Below are 14,926 nucleotides of genomic sequence, written 5' to 3' on the forward strand. Positions count from 1 at the left end.
GCTACCTCATCCGGTAACCCTTGAATGTGTATTCTCATCAGGTTAAACCGCCTGATGTAGGATCGAAGCCCCTCCTTTTCACCCTGCTGAATTGTTCCCAAATCAAGGGTCGTCTTCTTCGCAGGAATGTTCATGGCGAAGTTGGAGGTGAACAAGTAAGCAAGCGTCCTGAAATTGTTTACACAACCAGTCGGCAGGTTGCCGAACCATTGCTGGGCAATTCCTTTGAGAGTCGCTGGAAAACACTTGCACCAAGTGGGATCATCCAACCCTTGAAGGTACATTAGGTTGGAGAATGCCATCAGATGATCTTCTGGGTTAGTAGTGCCATCATAGGCGCCTACTAACACATTTTTCACTTTGGCCGGCTGAGCGGCTTCAGTGATTTCCTAGGAGAAGGCCGACGGCTGTTCACCAAGTCTAAGCAACCGTAGCTGCCAGTCCAAAGGTTGGACATTTTTAGCTCCGTGTCCACCAAACGGAGGTGGCTGCATAAAATACTGTTGCTGTGGTACAAACGGTAAGTTTGGTACCGCCTGGTCGCTATGAAAGCCTGACTGACGGGAGGTGCCGCCTGACTGACTCTCATGATACGACTGAGTATGCCTCATCGAGGTATTTTGCAAACTTTCTTGAAAATTTGAAGTAGAGGCCGACTCTGACAGTCGGTCACTCTTCTTCTGTTCTAACAGCAGACGAGCGTCTGTGTATGTTTTCTTCGACCCGTCCGCCTGAATGTGACGAACAGGTTTCCTGTTTCCTGGAGTTGGAAAACGGTATTTTGTGAGATCAAGGGCAGGCGGCTCCCACTTCCTGGATTTAGGATGAGGAGTTCCCTCTCGCCCTTGAACCGGCTTCCTCTTGCCTGAGGTGGAAGGTTTCTTAGCCGACTGTTCCTTGGCCGGAACAGGCTTCTTATTAAGCAACTCTTGAATTTCTCCCTTGAAATCCCTCATGAAGGTCATGAGTTCGTTCCTTGTGACGGGAGCAGATCCATCAGTCGCCTGCTGCCGAACAGACGGTGCGCCTGTTGGCTCGCTTGCAGTTTGAAAATGTTCTCGTTCCCTCCTTTCGGTCTGACGGGTACGTCGGGCCCTTAGGGTCCCGTCTGGAGCTGTGTGAGCTTCAAATTCAAGCTCATTGTCAGAATCATGGTCCGACTGGACTTGAGGGTCGTCCAGGGGACGCCTCTCTTCATAAGTCGGTACAAACGTGGATGCCATCTCAGAAGTACTCTCCCCACAGACGGCGCCAAAATGTTTCGGGGTTTTCTGATGTCCTGCGGGAGAGTTACAACACCAAGACTGGAACCGGACGCCTGTATCTGCAAAACAACGAAGACTCCTTGTGGTAGGAGCTCCGCCTCCAACGGTCAAGTTAGTACCTGATTAAGGAGTAATAAATGCGGAAATTAAAGTGATTTAGTCTCTCTAGGTGAGAGTGTTTAATGTGTAATCCGTGTGTTATTTTCGAGTTCTCCCTCTCTTAATGAGGATTAAGAGAGGTATTTATATCCTCGGGAAGCGTGCCACTCTCTAGGTTTAGGGTAAACCTAGGGCTGACTGGGCCTCTAAACAGGATTGGGCCTTGGTGGCCGGTTTTCCCATTTGGCATGGGCGGACACGTGGCGTGTCTCAATTGGTCCGTAGAGGACGAATCTGTGATTGACACGTGGCAGGCTCCTATTGGCCTACGTGAAGGACACGTGGCGGAACCTGGTTGGTCCACTTGTCAGACAGTGATTGGTGGATAAAAATCCCCTAATCATACATCATGTACAATAACCGTGTACATGAACGCAGTACCCTGGTCCTGTTAGTCCTACTCCTGTTGCTGCAAGCAGTGACATGGCCGACGCGACACGAGCTCATGTAAGAATCACAAACATGATGGAGGGGATCAATGCTCGAATTCGTTGTCTATCAAAACACGGTGGAGGTGATGTTGCGGAGCAGGATGTTCCATATCAAGGGTTGTACGAATTCTAGTATACTTGGTATAACAAAGTATATTTGTGAGTTTGTGTTTGATAACAAATCACATTGGTTTCAAATATACAATGAACACAGGGAACATGATGTTTGCTGGAGAATGTGCTGGTGGATTATTTATCAAACTGGTCCTTGCTATGTTTATGGGGTTAATAGTGGTATTAATATTAATGGTGGTAGTTATCAATGTTTTCCTTGGAACAATTAATAATTTATATGTTTAGTTGTAATAGAAATTTTGAAAGTAAAACTATATGGGGAGATTATTAGACATGCATGATATGATTATTTGTAACTTTTATCTTTTATTAATAATAAAAATTGTTTATTTAGATATGCACCTATCCTAGGCCTTAATGATTGGATTCTATATAGTTATAATTTTTGGAGTATTATTAGTTATATGATTTATATTTGGTTTCGAGTCCACTCCAGACTACTTTATTTCGAAAGTAGGAAAGAGTAAACCAGCTCAACCTAAGGACAATAACCTTACAAATAAAAACATCTTTCCTAAACATTTAATTGAGGATTGAATGATTGATAAAATGCAATAAATTGATTTTTAATAAGGGGTGGAGGGAGTAATAAAATATAATTGACCAAATAAATTAAACCAAATGAACTAACCAACACTGGATTTTTAATCAAGACCTAAAATAATGATTAATTATGAGAGTGGGAGATAACTCAAGTGGTTAGAGATTCCTTCCTGATTCCAGGAGATCTGAGATCGATTCTCACCCCGCCCTTGTGGCTCTCTAAACACCAAAAAGAAAAGAAAAGTAATGATTAATTATCAAATGTTCAAGGGCGGTCGCGGGGAACAATTTAATTAATTACTCAAACTTATTAAAATAAGTAAATTTCAGAAATATTGATTGACATGCATGGAAATAAAGTTAATTCAAGGATGAGGAATACTTCATGCTAGGGTGAGCATGGGTCGGATACCCGTACCGTTAACACTATCGGTTTGGGTACCCGATAGGTCGGGACTAACGGGGCTCGAACCTGCAGCTTCCGCCTTGACAGGGCGGTGCTCTGACCGACGCGACCCCCAACCCACGGGGGGAGCACAGCCACAGCGGAGTAGCGCTTTTTACCCTTGCGCCCTGTGAAAAGGTTGGTGCCCGGAGGGAGTTGCTAAACGAAGAAGCTTCGAACCAAGGGAGCCTACGGTTGGGAATGATTGTTGGAGTCAGTACATTCGTAAAGGTGCAGCAGAGACAGCAGGAGAATTGGATTACGACGGTTCGTTCAGCCTACCAAACGAACTGTCTATCCCGAGCAGATAAGCCTTGCCTCGCGTCCTGCTACGTAAGGTAGTATACCTTCTGGTTGGAGATGAGCCTTGAGTCGTACGGGCACCGGCCTCGATGACTCTATGTGCTGTCTTGGGTGGGCTACCATCCTTTTCCATTCCACTACTTTACATGTTAGCTCGTCTCTGGCGAAGGAGGGACTACTTACTGGTGCAGGAACAAGACCAATTAAATGGGGTGGTGCCACTTTCTATCCTTGATTAGGCGAAAGAGCTATTTTTTCAAACCCTTATCCTAGCAGTCCATTGACTAAGAAGGGGCCTGGACACGCATGAAAGCGAACGACGCGACGGGGGTAACCAAATATGGCAGCGGGCAGTCCCAAACGACGCGACGGGGGTAACCAAATATAGCAGTGGGCAGCGAAGCCTATCGCCCCGCCGACCATCAAATACGAGATTGGGGTCAGCAGGTGCGCGGAGCCGGAGCCCGGCATGTTCGCCCGCTGGGCCGAGTGTTCGCCCACCTGACGATGAGGATGGGCAGCCAGGTGGTCCATCAGAGGAGGCAAGACCAAAGAAGAGGCCCCGGCGCGGGCCGCCCGTAACACAATTTCCTGATTACGCCGCCCGAACACTAAAAATGATATCCATTACCCAAACCAATAAGTTCGGATACCCGAACTTTGAGTACCCGGATTTTCGGATCGGTTACTGGGTACCCAATATGATATCCAATAATAAAAATTTAGACTTAATAATATAGTTATTATGATATCATTCAACACTAGTCAACAATAATACCACATGATCATGACCAAATTACTAATTATTACTAATCATTTAAATTATGAAGTGATTACGAAGTAAAGTAAGAGTTTAGATTTTGGATAAATAGATTTAAGTAGGAAAAAAAAAGAAAAAATTGCTTATCGGATGGGATCGGGTAACTGTTAATTTTAAAATGATACCCAATAACCGTACCCGATAACAAATTATCGGATCGGGTACCCGAATCATTATGATTATCGAAACGGGTACCCTAATTTTCGGTTCGGTTACGATTCAATTTTTTGGATAATTTTGCTCAGCCCTACTTCATGCATGCATCAGAATTACAATAATTAATCCTTATATGGCTGTATATCGTCTTTAAATGATAAATACTTTTAATGAGATCAATAATTTGCATGTCTGATAATTTAATATATTGTATATGATTTTCAGACTTGTTAAACTGGCTATAATAAAGTACGCTCATATTGATATTTTTTAAGGAATTTGTAATATATAATTTCTAAAATACTCCGTATAATTTGTTACGTACTTCCTCCCTTCTTTTTTATTTGACCCGCTTTGACTTTTATACCATTCACCACCCCTCTTTTGACCGTCTTTTGTGACAATATGTAAAGAAAAACATATACGTGCGGGATCTTTTTGAATTCGTCTCAATAAATACTATCATATTATATAACTTTTATAATTTTTACTTATGGAGATTTAAAGTTATTGATTGTTAAAGTTTTATATTGACAAACGTGATAAAAGAAACAGGTAAAAAAGAGTAAAGGAAGTACTTGTTTTTAATCTAGGAGTCCCCATTAATCTCCTGATTATGAATTGCTTGCCAACTACCGCGAAAAGCTTGGAGGTTTTTTCCAAAAAACAGAAGCCTATATTCAACTTTGAACAAAGAGTTTTCTAGTCCAATAATCTTCCATTATCTTAATTGTTATCTTGGCCCTATAAAAGAAAATAAAAGTTTAGGTTAAAATCCCATAAAAAAAAGTCTTTAAACTCATAATTTAATTTCCTACACCAAATTGGCAAATTGTATCAAATAATGCATAAACATGCTATTTTCTTCCTCCTCCTAGTTGTATCTCTCCATGTAATTGTTACATGTGAGGCAAAAACTACGGTTGGAATTATAAATAAGTTGAAGGGGAAGATGAATCTTCGAGTTCATTGCAAATCGAGGGACAATGATCTAGGGACACATACAATCCCATATCAAGGGAAATATGAGTTTAGGTTCAAACCAAACTACCTTGGTTCAACTTTATATTTTTGTGGCTTTAGATGGGGAAAAACGTTTAAAAGATTTGACATTTATAAATACTCAAGAGATGCTGATGCTTGTGAAAGTAATTGTATGTGGAGTATTTTTGAGACAGGGCCTTGTAGGGTTAATGGAGGTGAATGTTTGGATTGGAAAAAATAGATGATTATGTTATATTGAAATTAAGATGGCGGATTATGTTTTAACATTGAAGTTTTGATTATAATTTTATATTAATAGTGTGTAATCCTAATATTATATATAACTGTAATTGTGTAATGGTTTAATTTTATATCAGACTTATTGAAGCAGCTTAAATTCAATTCCCTTTTTTATTAAGTAAAAAGCAGCTTCAATTCTAATTAGCCTTCTTTTTTCAAAAAGTTGAATAGTTTGCACATATATGATATTCAAACTTTCAAAGTAAATTTGTTACGAAACCTTTTTGGAAAACAAAAATTGCTCCGGTTTCAAGACAGATCTTATTTGTGATGTTTTCTTTGACATTACAAAATTTACAATGCATATGTTATCTAGCGGGGAAAAAATAAGTTATAGAAAAATAATTTATAATTAGAGTTAATAAAGGTTACCTAAGTTCAAATTACATGTACAATTAATTTTGATAAGAACTAATAATATCATATTAGAAAAACTCATTAGGGTGTTACAATTACAATGAGCATTATTTAAGGCTAACATAATAGCTGAGATGTACATTAAAGTCATAAAGATAATAAATCAAGATTCCACGAGATATGTGATGTCTCTAATACAAGTATAAATTTTTCAGAAAAAAACAACTCTAAAAAGGTTAGTTTCCTTAATAAGTGATTCATGAAATTCATCCTCCATCCCTTCCTCAACCACCCCAATAAAAAGCTCAATAGTTAGACCTTAAAATTCATAAGAGTTTACAGTATATAAAATAAGGTAATTACTAATATAGTTTTTGTACACCAGAAGTCCAAAATGGATCAAATTGTGTATAAACATGTTATAATAATTCTCCTCCTATTTGTATCAATACATGTAATATGTAGGTGCGAGGCACTCAATTGAGACTTCTCAATGCATGTAGGAATCATTAGTGAGTTAGACGGAAAGATGAATCTCCAAGTTCATTGCAAATCCAAGGACGATGATTTAGGGGTACATGATATAGCGTACCTTGAGAAATATGAATTCAATTTCAAAGTTAATCTCGCAGGTATATCATTATATTTCTGTGGATTTAAATGGGAAAATACTTTTCACAAGTTTGATATTTAAGAATTTAAAAGGGATAGTATGGGTTATCATAAGCCTTGTCAAGATTATTGTAATTGGAACATCCATGATAGTGGGCCTTGCAGGGTTCCTGGTGATAATGTTTGCTTTCCCTGGAAATAGTAATCTACTATAATTATCGATATAGTATTGATATAGTATTATTTTTTTTTTTGGTTTTTGTTGTTGTTGATATGTTATTGATATTAAAATTATTTTAGGCATATACAAGGAATTAGGAAGGATGGAAATTAGTATTCAATACATTAATATGGGTCGCCTACTCACCTCGATATATAAGACGAAAAACCCTAAAAAAATTGGAGAAATTATGGCATGGTTAACCCTTAAGGGCAAGGTTTGTCTTCCTCCTCCATTGAGGATGTTCATGCGTTCTGATTTCTCCATTGAAGAAGGTTTTGATTTATTCAATACAAAAATCAATTATACTAGATCATTCTTGCAATTCCTGCATTAGTGCATTTTGATTGAAGAAACATAATCATACAAAGCAATATATTATATCATATGAAAGTAGTCTACAACTAAAAAGAACTGATAAGAATTAAATACCATTAGGAACTGGAAAAAGCAAACAAAAGGTTGCATCGCTTGTGGATTTCCTAGGTTGATCCATACTTCAAGCAGAACTTCTTTCGATTGTAGTACAGCATCTCATTTAAGCTGCAATCTATGTTCTTCTGAGACAGTACCCTTTGCCTCAACTCCAAGCTCTTTTTCAAACCATGTCGAAAGAAATCAGGATACTCCACAACATCCTGAAGGCTTTTCCCCATCACTTGCACCAGAAACTTCAGTTTCGGCTCCAAGGAGTTCTTGATACTTTTGATCAGTACAGGGGGGTAACCAGACACCAAAGCTGCGATCTGATTGTCACCGAATCCAGAGCTCCTTAAGTAATCGAAATTTGGCTTGAGAACTTTCTCAACATCTCGACATAGAACCTCAGGGTAGTTTACAGCAACTTTCTGAAGATCTGTTTTTGTCAGACCAACGTTCTTTAGGAATTCTGCTGTAGGCTGCAGCCTCTTCTGAACATTGTAACCCATGAGATATGGGTTCTTCACCAAAATTTTACCAATCATCCCTTCCTCATTAAGCCCGAGCTTGGTAAGGAAATCCACAAACTGAGTAAGCTTTGGCTCGATGCTGTAGCTTACGATTCTAGGATTGACCAATACCATTTTACCAAGTTGCTTTTCAGGAATCCCAAGTGCCTCAAAGAAACCTAATAAAGGACACAGCTTTCCTTCTGCACTGTGAGAAAAAATATAGGGAAATTTGATAATAGCTGTTACAACCTCCTCAGGTTTTGTAGCAAGTGTATTAAGGCACTGAACCATGGGCTCGAGTGTCTCATCCACACCGAATGACAGGATTTTCGGGCATTTGAGAACTACTGATGGTAGTTTTCTCTCTGGGATACCAATGCTTCTCAAATAATCCCAACTTTGGGAAGCTCTTTCCCTTTGCAAGCCTTCGAGCCGCTTGCACCGTTTGAACATGTCCTGAATGCTTTTGTCATCAAATCCTTTATCCTTGAAGAACCACAATACACCAGTGCTGTTGTTTTGGCTGCTACTAACCTCCATAATTTTCTACAAATCAGAAATTGAGCTATTTATGTACCAATGTAAAATGTCAAGGCAGCGTATACGATTTCTTACGACGATTCATGTTAACCAACCACAAATCATTTTTGGACTAAGCCTTTGCTAGAATGCTACGGAGTATTTAGAACCCAACAGTTACAAATTCTCCAAATAGACCACAAAAAAAAAAAAAAAAAAAAAAAAACAAATTCTTCTTCAAACTCAGTAAGACCAAATTAATCTCCAAATTGACCAGTTGACCTAATTCTCTATAAGTCAGAAGTATCAATTACTTCAAAAAAACTCGTTAAGTTGCATAAACAACAGAATTCGATTTTAACATCTGAATTCGGAAAAATTAGCAGATTAATTATAGAAAATCAGCAAATCAATTAAACTCTACCTCCATTAAGAAATTTTCTAATTAATAAATTATAAGTGCAATCAAACAAATTTACATTTCCTATTACCCAATTTCACCATCAAACTAAAATTGGGAAATTTTTCATAATGCTGAAACTACATTAGACAAAAGCCAACAATTGAGAACAAATTAACATTTTTTGCAATTATAGACCTCAATTTACAGAAAAAAGAGCACAAAATAAAATTTTAAGCTTTGAAAAATGAAAAGGATAATTACCTAAATGTTTTGAAGATGGGTTCCTCGATTACGTAGAAGCAAACATGGCAGAAAAGGAGTGAAAAACAGAGCACTCTGCTTCAAACTTCACTTCTATAGTCTCTCTCCTACTCTCAGTCCTCTATAGACATTCAGAAATTGGGGCATAATCTTATCTATCTCTTTTCATTGAGGACATTATGGTAATTGATACAAGTATGTATTAAGATGACTATTATAACCTTGTAAGATCAAAAATCCGTTTTCTGAATACTAGGGTCACTAACGCGAGCGATGCGCGCACATAGCTAGTCATATTATGGAATCTCTTTCAATTTGATTTATGTCAAAACTTTAGTTTTAAAGGGCATAATTGTCCAAAACACTATTTAGAAGAGTTATCTTAAACTTTTTAAAAGGTAGGTAAGAAAAGGCAAAAAAATTAAAATAAAAAGCCAATTAAAAAGCTATGATGGTACTCCCTCACTTTTTAAATACGTGCTCTATTTCTCCGTGCGTGGAGCTTTAAGAGAAATTGGAGAAAGTAATAAAATATGAAGGTAATGGGTAGGTGAAAGAATAAAAAATTGTAAAACGCAAAAGTAGTTGAGAGAATTGAAGGAGAGAAAATATTATATTAATAAAATATGATTTATGTTAGGTTCACTAATTGAGAAAATAGAATTAAATATTGTAAAAGTTTTTCAAATAAAGAAATGAAGCAAGTATTTAAAAACGGCTAGAAATGAAAAGTGGAGTAAGTATTTAAAAACGGAAGGAGTAAAAACAAAAAGGGAAAAAAATGTCACACATGTGTTTTACATGCATATATGAGGATATATAAATAAATAGACATTTTAAAGGACATAATTGACATAACACTATTCATAAGTATTTGATTAAACTTTTAATAAGGTAGAGATAGAGAAATAAAAGGACCCAATATTATTATATTCATCCCATAGCACATAGTGCAAGTATATATTTCTTTGTCCCAAATTATTTGCATTAATTCACTAAATATATTTGTAATGTACTTTATATAATTTAGGGGTCCTACAAAATCGACATATCTTATATGTTAAGTTAGCTCAAATGCGCAGGTGAACGCTTGAGACTTGAAAGTAGAGTGGGAGATTAAGGAATCCGCCCTACTCCCAAGTTTACAAGGTCAGTTCCCACCAATTCCCCCACCAAGCTTGCTTGGTTATAATGATACGACTAATACGGGTTGTTTATTACATTCCAATAATGTATTTCGTCTATTATACCCAAACCTTTAATCAACTAAGCTTCTTTAAGTCATGAGTATGAACAAAGATGATAAAAGGCAAGATTTGATCCAAGACTTGAATATCACCCAAACCGTCAATCAACTAAGCTTGTTGTTTTTGTGAATTTTGTTTTGAATACGGAGTAATACAGATAGATTATGGTCATTAACTCATTATTGACTCAAACGTAGGGGTGTTTGCGGTGCGGTTTGGATCCTAAATCGCACCAAATCGCAAATCGCAAACCGCATCAAACCGCAAAATTGCGGTTTGTAATTTTTTCAAACCACACTAGACTGCACTTCTAAAAAAAACCGCACCAAACCATATTGTAATTCAAATTCAAATATTAAACTCTTTTTTTAACCTTTAATCAAAAGATTAGCTCATATATTTTAACTCTTTTATATATTTTTTTTAATAAAAATATAGTATAAAACTGCAAATTGCATTAAAGTGCACTTTGATCTAAATATTTTTATAAATCACATCAAACCGCAAACTGTGGTTTGATCATTTTCAAAAACCGCACCGCACCAAACCGTAAAATTGAAGTTTGGTTTGCGGTTTGGTGCGGTCAACTCAAACGGGCATCAATTGACTAATATACCCTCGTAAACTCAAAATCCCTAAAGTTCTAAACCCTCCAAAACCCTCGTTTCTCACAGTCACAGGCTCATAGCTCCCCAGTTCTCTGTGTATCCATCACTCGATTATTCCCTAAGAATTTCTGCAAGTTTTCGAATTAGAGATAAAGATGAGATCTTTAAGAGGTAAAGCTTCGAACCTTGCTGTTATTTCCAAGTATTTGAATTCAAATGGGTCAGCTTTTCCCTTATTATTGAGATTGCAATTGTTTAGTTCAACAATGGATGGTCATAATATTAATGGGCAGTTCAGAAATTATAGTTATAATAGTCGTAGAAATGATGATTATGTTGATGATGATGATAATAAAAAGTTTTCTGGGAAGAATAGAGGAGATTTTAACGCACCCCAGAAAAGTTTTAGGTCTTCAGGAGGTGATAGACCACAAATGCCTCAATTTAATGGAAAAACTGATTACCCAGATCGTAATTATAGGCGTCAAGGAAGAAATGATGGGTTTAAAAATCCCTTAAATTTTGATGAAGAAAGTGGGGTTGGAGGGGTTGGTTTGAGTTGGGATCAAGAGGGTAGGAAGAACTATCAGCCATCGGTTAGCGAGCTCTTGGATAGGCAAGGTCCGGCGAAAGGCGAGGAAAGGGTTGGGAAAGAGAGGGGAGAGAGTGAATTTCTTGACAAGTTTAAGCTTGGTGATGTAAGTAAGGTGGAAGAGAAATCTGATGAGGTAGAGGAAGAGGCAAAGGCGAAGGAGGATTCCGAGGTGCCGTCTCAGGAAGAGAGGATGGCGGCGCCTAAGAAAGCTGATGAGATTTTTAAGAAAATGAAACAAAGTGGTCTGATTCCTAATGCTGTGGCAATGCTTGATGGCCTTTGTAAGGATGGTTTGGTCCATGAAGCTATGAAGCTTTTTGGGATGATGCGTGAGAAGGGTTCAATGCCAGAGGTTGTTGTGTATACGGCTGTGGTTGAAGGGTTTTGCCAGGCGCAGAACTTTGATGATGCTAAGAGGATTTTCAGGAAAATGCAGAACAATGGGATTGTACCGAATGCATTTAGTTATACTGTTTTGATCAGAGGTCTTTGCAAAGGGAACAGATTGGATGATGCTGTTGAATTTTGTGTGGAAATGCTGGAAAATGGTCATTCTCCAAATGTGATTACATTCACTGAGCTGGTTCTTGAGTTTTGTAAGGAGAAGGGAGTTGAAGAAGCACAAAATATTATCCTTACATTGAAACAAAAGGGATTACTTTTGGATGAGAAGGCAGTTAGAACCTATTTGGACAAGAATGGTCCAACATCCCCTCTGGTATGGGAAGCAATCTTCGGGCCTAAGAAGACCGCACAGAGGCCAATCTAAGCTTCCCATGCCGAAAGATGATCTGTAAGCATGCCTGTGAAGTTTTTATTTGTTTCTCTATCCTTATGGTAGCTTGTAGTAGATATGTTGGTTAGACTAAGTGTCTCAACATTGTCACTCTTTCAGTAGTTGTCTAATCAAGAATCATTAATCCTATGAAATATTTTGTGCTATTATATTTTTGAACTAACTTTATTTTATCAATAAAAAGAGCTTTATATATAATCATTCTGGTTCTCTAAACCACTCCCACCCCCGAAAGAAAAAAAAAATGCTAATGAGCCAATATCCATTCAACTTTCATTGATTGTGGTATCATAAATAGACTAGTCCAGTTATGTAATAGTTTTTTCAGGCCTTTGCTTTGTAATGACAACGGTCTAAAGTCTCTACACCGCATGAATTTAGAGATCTTGCGTTGGGACTAAGTATTGAACATGTCATCTTCCAACAATTGGGTTGTTGTAAATGGTTCTAGTTCTTTAGATGTTATGCAATAGTTGTAGAATCAACCCTTCGGTATGAATCTGGTACCGTTTCACTAATCATATCAATTGTCAAGAACACGTTGTTGCCCTGGCTTATCCATAAAGCATTATTCAGTATGTCATGTAATATAAAGAGAAAGGGAACACTGAACAGCTATAACTTATAAGAAAATAAAACTCATGTCTAGTTGCTGAAGTGATGCATCTCATCTCATCTCATCTCTATATTTTTGAGAACCAAGAATGTTCTATATTTGAGTGATGTTAAAATATCAGGTTGCATATGGCGATGTTATAAAGTTGAGGATGTGTTGACACACTAACTCACATTCTCACAAGACATTGTATCGCATGTCATATGATTCAAATAATTGAACTATCCCATTAGATCAAAATGAAGAGACAAGGTTCTAAACATGAATTTCAGTATTTGCAGTTGAAAAATTAGTTTCATGCCTGAACTTTAAGCTGCTAGCATGAAAGCGTTGTCAGTCTCAAATTATGGAGCACTTTCCCTAATTGGTTTGTGTTATTTATATTTTATATTTTTAATTTTATAATTAGATTGATTTCCTTACAGTTATACCAAGCTTCTTTATACGAAGTATCATTCTTTTGGTATATGAACAATGAGCTTACAAGATTGACTGTATGTACTGATGTACACTGTACCCTTGAAAATTAAGTGCCAAAAATCTAACAGAAACCTCTAAAACCAAATCTACTGCAAAAGTAACTGGATCAGGTTACCAGGACATTGTATCTTGTTATATGCTTAATTGTGAGACTTGTATTATGACGGGTCTCCATGTTTAGCACACCCCCTGAAATGTAATTATGTATTGACGGATCCACCTTAGACCTGTTTTTTGGGATTTCTCCTCTTTTTATGGAGTAAAATTTTTCGGTTTCTGCTTGGAGCTACGTTATTTCAGGACAAAAAAGGCGAGTTGGATTCTTGAACAGCAATCATATTATAATGACTGGCCTTTGAGGCATATTAAAAAAAGAACTCAAGCGTTTTAGCATGATTCTGATCGTTGTGTACTTTCAGGTTGTTGAAAAAAAGTGCTATCAAGTTCACTTAATTGCCTGGTTAATGTACTCTGATGGAGAAAATTGCAACAGAGAATCTCATTCATTGACAGAAAACATCATGCCTAGTGAGTGCTTGGTCCATATCGTTTCAAATGGGTGCTCTTCTAGCTACATTCCTGGGAAAAATATACCAATAAGAAAACTTATATATCTCATTCTCTGATTTCATAGTACGGTTTGCTTATATTAAATGCTTGTAATCTTAGGTTTCCCCGGTATTGTGAGTTTTAAACTTTGAAGCTGAAAATGTTGCCATGAATGTGTTTGAGTTAACACTGCTGATAATATTCTTGCTTGAGAAATACTTTGACTTGTGTGCAATGAATGAGTTGCCTTGGTGTCAGTGTAATGATGTTGCTCTATTTCTTTTGGTGTGAGTTGGCCAGAAATTAGGTGTTTTAGAAGTCAGATTTATAGGAAATTACTGAGTTAATCTGGATTCTTAACTTAATGGTTAATGTGTAGTTCTAGATTCATGGATTTGTGACGATTTGTCTTAATCTACAAATTATCAAACCTATGACAGTATGACCCGTAAAAACCTTATAGTTTCTTTAACTGGTCTCTTGTAGATCCTTAATCTCATAATGGTCGTCATAAGGAGGAAACATTGTGAGAAGCACTAAGTTTACTTAAAGCAAAGAGTCAATCTTGTGTGATCTTTGGCTCTGATCCACTTAACATTCTTATTTAAATTGTTTACTTCTTACGAAGTTCAATATTATTTATGTAGAATGATGCACTGCAATATGACTGATAAGCATTTAGATTGTTGTAATGAACATCAAGGCTGAGTCTTCAATATTATTCTAATGAAGTCAGAGTTTATTTTTTCCTTCTAGTTTATCTGAGTCATAGTTTCAGCCTCATTGTTTATCATAGTTCTAATGTAAATAGATTTGATTGCTTGAACGAATGTGTCTTTCCTTTGTTATTCAATCCTTTATCTATCACTTAGCTACTCTCTTCTATTGATGCCCAGACACATTGGCCAGGATACCACTAGATATAGCTCAAGACAAGTCTAATTTTCATGCATTAATAAAATTTGACTGCATATCTGAAAAATTTTCTTTTCCAATATTTCCAAAGAGAAAATGCATGCTACATTGCACAGTAGCATGTAAAGTTGACTCACTAACTGACTTTTTCCCCTTCCGGTGAACATAATTTAGTCGATATGCAGGCGTGGACTCTGAATTTTTTGGTTGCTTATTGCAAGTTCAAGATTTACCTTTCAACTAATTTCAACTCACTTGGTTATGCGACAACTCAG

At 37.1% G+C, this 14,926-nt stretch overlaps 2 protein-coding genes across 2 annotated transcripts; one reads left to right on the forward strand and one right to left on the reverse strand.

The window, feature by feature from the left end:
• Positions 1–6,887: 6,887 nt before the first annotated feature.
• Positions 6,888–8,997, reverse strand: LOC110718713 (transcription termination factor MTERF6, chloroplastic/mitochondrial-like). The gene is made up of 2 exons (XM_021897604.1): positions 8,846–8,997; positions 6,888–8,208 (listed from the first exon to the last, which is right to left on the reverse strand). Exon 2 carries the CDS (start codon positions 8,200–8,202, stop codon positions 7,213–7,215), a length of 990 nt encoding a protein of 329 aa, XP_021753296.1. The 5' UTR covers positions 8,203–8,208; positions 8,846–8,997; the 3' UTR covers positions 6,888–7,212.
• Positions 8,998–10,714: 1,717 nt separating this feature from the next.
• LOC110718714 (pentatricopeptide repeat-containing protein At4g38150-like) lies at positions 10,715–13,729 on the forward strand. Its single transcript, XM_021897605.1, has 2 exons — positions 10,715–12,088; positions 13,607–13,729. The coding sequence occupies exon 1, from the start codon at positions 10,856–10,858 to the stop codon at positions 12,062–12,064; it is 1,209 nt and encodes a 402-aa protein (XP_021753297.1). The 5' UTR covers positions 10,715–10,855; the 3' UTR covers positions 12,065–12,088; positions 13,607–13,729.
• Positions 13,730–14,926: the final 1,197 nt, after the last annotated feature.

Source organism: Chenopodium quinoa, unplaced genomic scaffold (assembly GCF_001683475.1).
Source record: "Chenopodium quinoa cultivar QQ74 unplaced genomic scaffold, ASM168347v1, whole genome shotgun sequence".
Taxonomy (NCBI): Eukaryota; Viridiplantae; Streptophyta; class Magnoliopsida; order Caryophyllales; family Amaranthaceae; genus Chenopodium; species Chenopodium quinoa.